General features: G+C 60.1%; 1 protein-coding gene across 1 annotated transcript; it reads right to left on the reverse strand.

Annotated features, from left to right (window-relative positions):
* Window positions 1–459: 459 nt before the first annotated feature.
* NFILZ (NFIL3 like basic leucine zipper) lies at window positions 460–1,275 on the reverse strand. The gene has a single exon (XM_045290297.1). It carries the CDS (start codon window positions 1,273–1,275, stop codon window positions 460–462), a length of 816 nt encoding a protein of 271 aa, XP_045146232.1.
* Between the last annotated feature and the right edge of the window lie 968 nt (window positions 1,276–2,243).

A 2,243-nucleotide genomic window follows, 5' to 3' on the forward strand; every position in this document is an offset into this window, starting at 1 on the left:
AAAGAGGTACAGTCAGAATGCTCCTTAGAAGCAAGGATAGGGAGGGTGGGAGAGGGAGGAAACCAAGCTGATATCAAAGGCTCAAGGAGCAAGAAAATGTTTTTAAAATGACGATGGCAACAAATGTACAAAGGTGCTTGACACAATGGATGGATGGATGGATGGATGGATGGATGGATGGATGGATGGATAGATGGAAGGACAGTTAAGCAGTGTTAGATGGGTTGATGAGTAGCTGGATGAGTGGGTGGGTAAGTGAATGAAGGGAACAAGGGAGCGATAGGGGAAACAGAGGACTCCCCACAGCACAGGCTTCAGAGCAGGATGGGAGCCATAGGTAGGATCCAAGGTGGCACCCCCCACCCCCACCCCCCCATCATGCTGGTCAGGAACGTGGACGTGAATTCTTCCATCCAAATCACTTTCTGCTCCACAAGTCTGGTCCTGGTCGGGAAGCCCTCAGAGGGGACCCCGGCTACCTTCCCAGCCTCGAGGCACCCTGGCTAAGGCTTGAGACTTGACCCGCAGTTTATGGGGCAGAGAGGGCTGACCCAGACCCTCCTGACTAGGGCAGGCCACACTAGGGGGCAGCCCCATGGGGTCAGCAGCAGGAGCCAGCAGCATATCTGAGGGTGCTGACCCCTGGCACCCAGTGGGCACAGGTGTCCACAGTCCCCAGCAGGGCCTGAACTCCGGCCTGGGCCCTGCTCGCTCATCCAAGAGGTGATAGCTGAGGAGGGTGGCTGGGAGGGCCAGGTCAATTCTCTTGGGGGGCTGCGGTGTGGGCTCCTGGGGAGGCCTGGGGGAAGTGGCCAGACCTGTCCACCTGTGAGTTGCCAGGCAGCCCCGACATCCTGGAACTCCCCCGTCCAAGGAACACGGCCTCAAAAAGCATTCGTGGGAGCGAGGTGGGGGGTCCCTAGTCCACGGGGTCTCCCACAACAGGGCTTGCAGGGGCAGGGCCCGGGGGCTCCCAACAGTGGGCAGGAGGCCAAAACGAAGCTTGAGTGCCCGCAGCTCGGCCCTGAGCAGGGCGTTCTCCTCCAGCAGGGCCTCCAGCCGGCCCTCCATGGCTGCGTCGTTGAGACGCCGTTTCTCCCGGGAGCGTTTAGCCGCCTCGTTGTTCTTCCGCCGCTTCTCCCAGTAAATAGAGTCCTTCTTGTCTTCCGGCATGAACTCCCGCTGCCGCCGCATGGCCGGGCTCCTGGCCCGGACTGTCCGCATGCTCTTACTTCCCTGAGGGACGCCGGTCAGGCCCAGGAGACCCGCGTCCATGGCTGCGGTTCTGGTCCTGGAGGAGAGGAAGGAGGCGGGAGGCTGAGCTGATGCCACCTTCTGCCGAGCAATCACCCTGGGTCGCTGCCACCGCCAAGCAAGTGGGGGTGTTGGGATGGGAGTGGGCGTGGTGAGGGGGGATAAAGGGAACGAAGCTGGAGCGGATGGTGGGTACTGAGTTGGGGTAAGTAGTGGGCAGCTCCAGGGATCTGAGATGGTTTGGTGTTGGCTGGAAGAGTGGGCAAGGCCATCAGAGAGAGGACACTTGAAGGAAGGGGGTTAAGAACCAGCCATCTCTGTCTTTCGTTGGACGGGTTGGGAACTGTTTCTTCCCTCTGATGGGCATCCGGGGAGGTCTCCCTACCACTGAGGTCAGCAGGCAAGGTCAGGGCCAGTTCAACTTGAGGTCCAGGTCGGCCTCTGGGGTGATCCAGGAGATGAGAAGAGGGGAGACTGGTCCTACAGAGAGAATGGATGTGTCTGATGTTAACTGAGCCCAGCTGGGCATGCAGGCGGCTGACCGTTCCCTCCTCACTCTGGGGCCAGAGTTCTGCCCTTGTCCATCTGTCCTCCCATAGGCCGGACCTACCCTCCCATAGGCCGGACCCCTCATTCACCCATCCAGTCGCTCACCTGCCCCTGGGCCCGCCCATCTGCCTACCCACCCACTCACTCATCCAGCCACCCACCCTACCTACCCCACCCAGCCCACTGACTGCTGTGGTTAGGTGCCACCGAGTCAGTTCCGACCCATAGCGACCCTACGTACAACAGAAGGGAACACTGCCCGGTCCTGGGCCACCCTGACACTCTTCCCGATGCCTCAGCCCATGGTTGCAGCCACTGTGTAGTCCACCCATCTCCTCCAGGGCCTTCCTCATTTTTCCCGCCCCTCCACTTCACCAAGCATGATGTCCTTCTCCAGGGACTGGTCTCTCCTGACAACATGAGGAAAGTTTGTAAGATGA

Source organism: Echinops telfairi, unplaced genomic scaffold (genome assembly GCF_000313985.2).
Source record: "Echinops telfairi isolate 266 unplaced genomic scaffold, ASM31398v2 ScPeMD7_36;HRSCAF=134, whole genome shotgun sequence".
NCBI classification, from domain to species: Eukaryota; Metazoa; Chordata; class Mammalia; order Afrosoricida; family Tenrecidae; genus Echinops; species Echinops telfairi.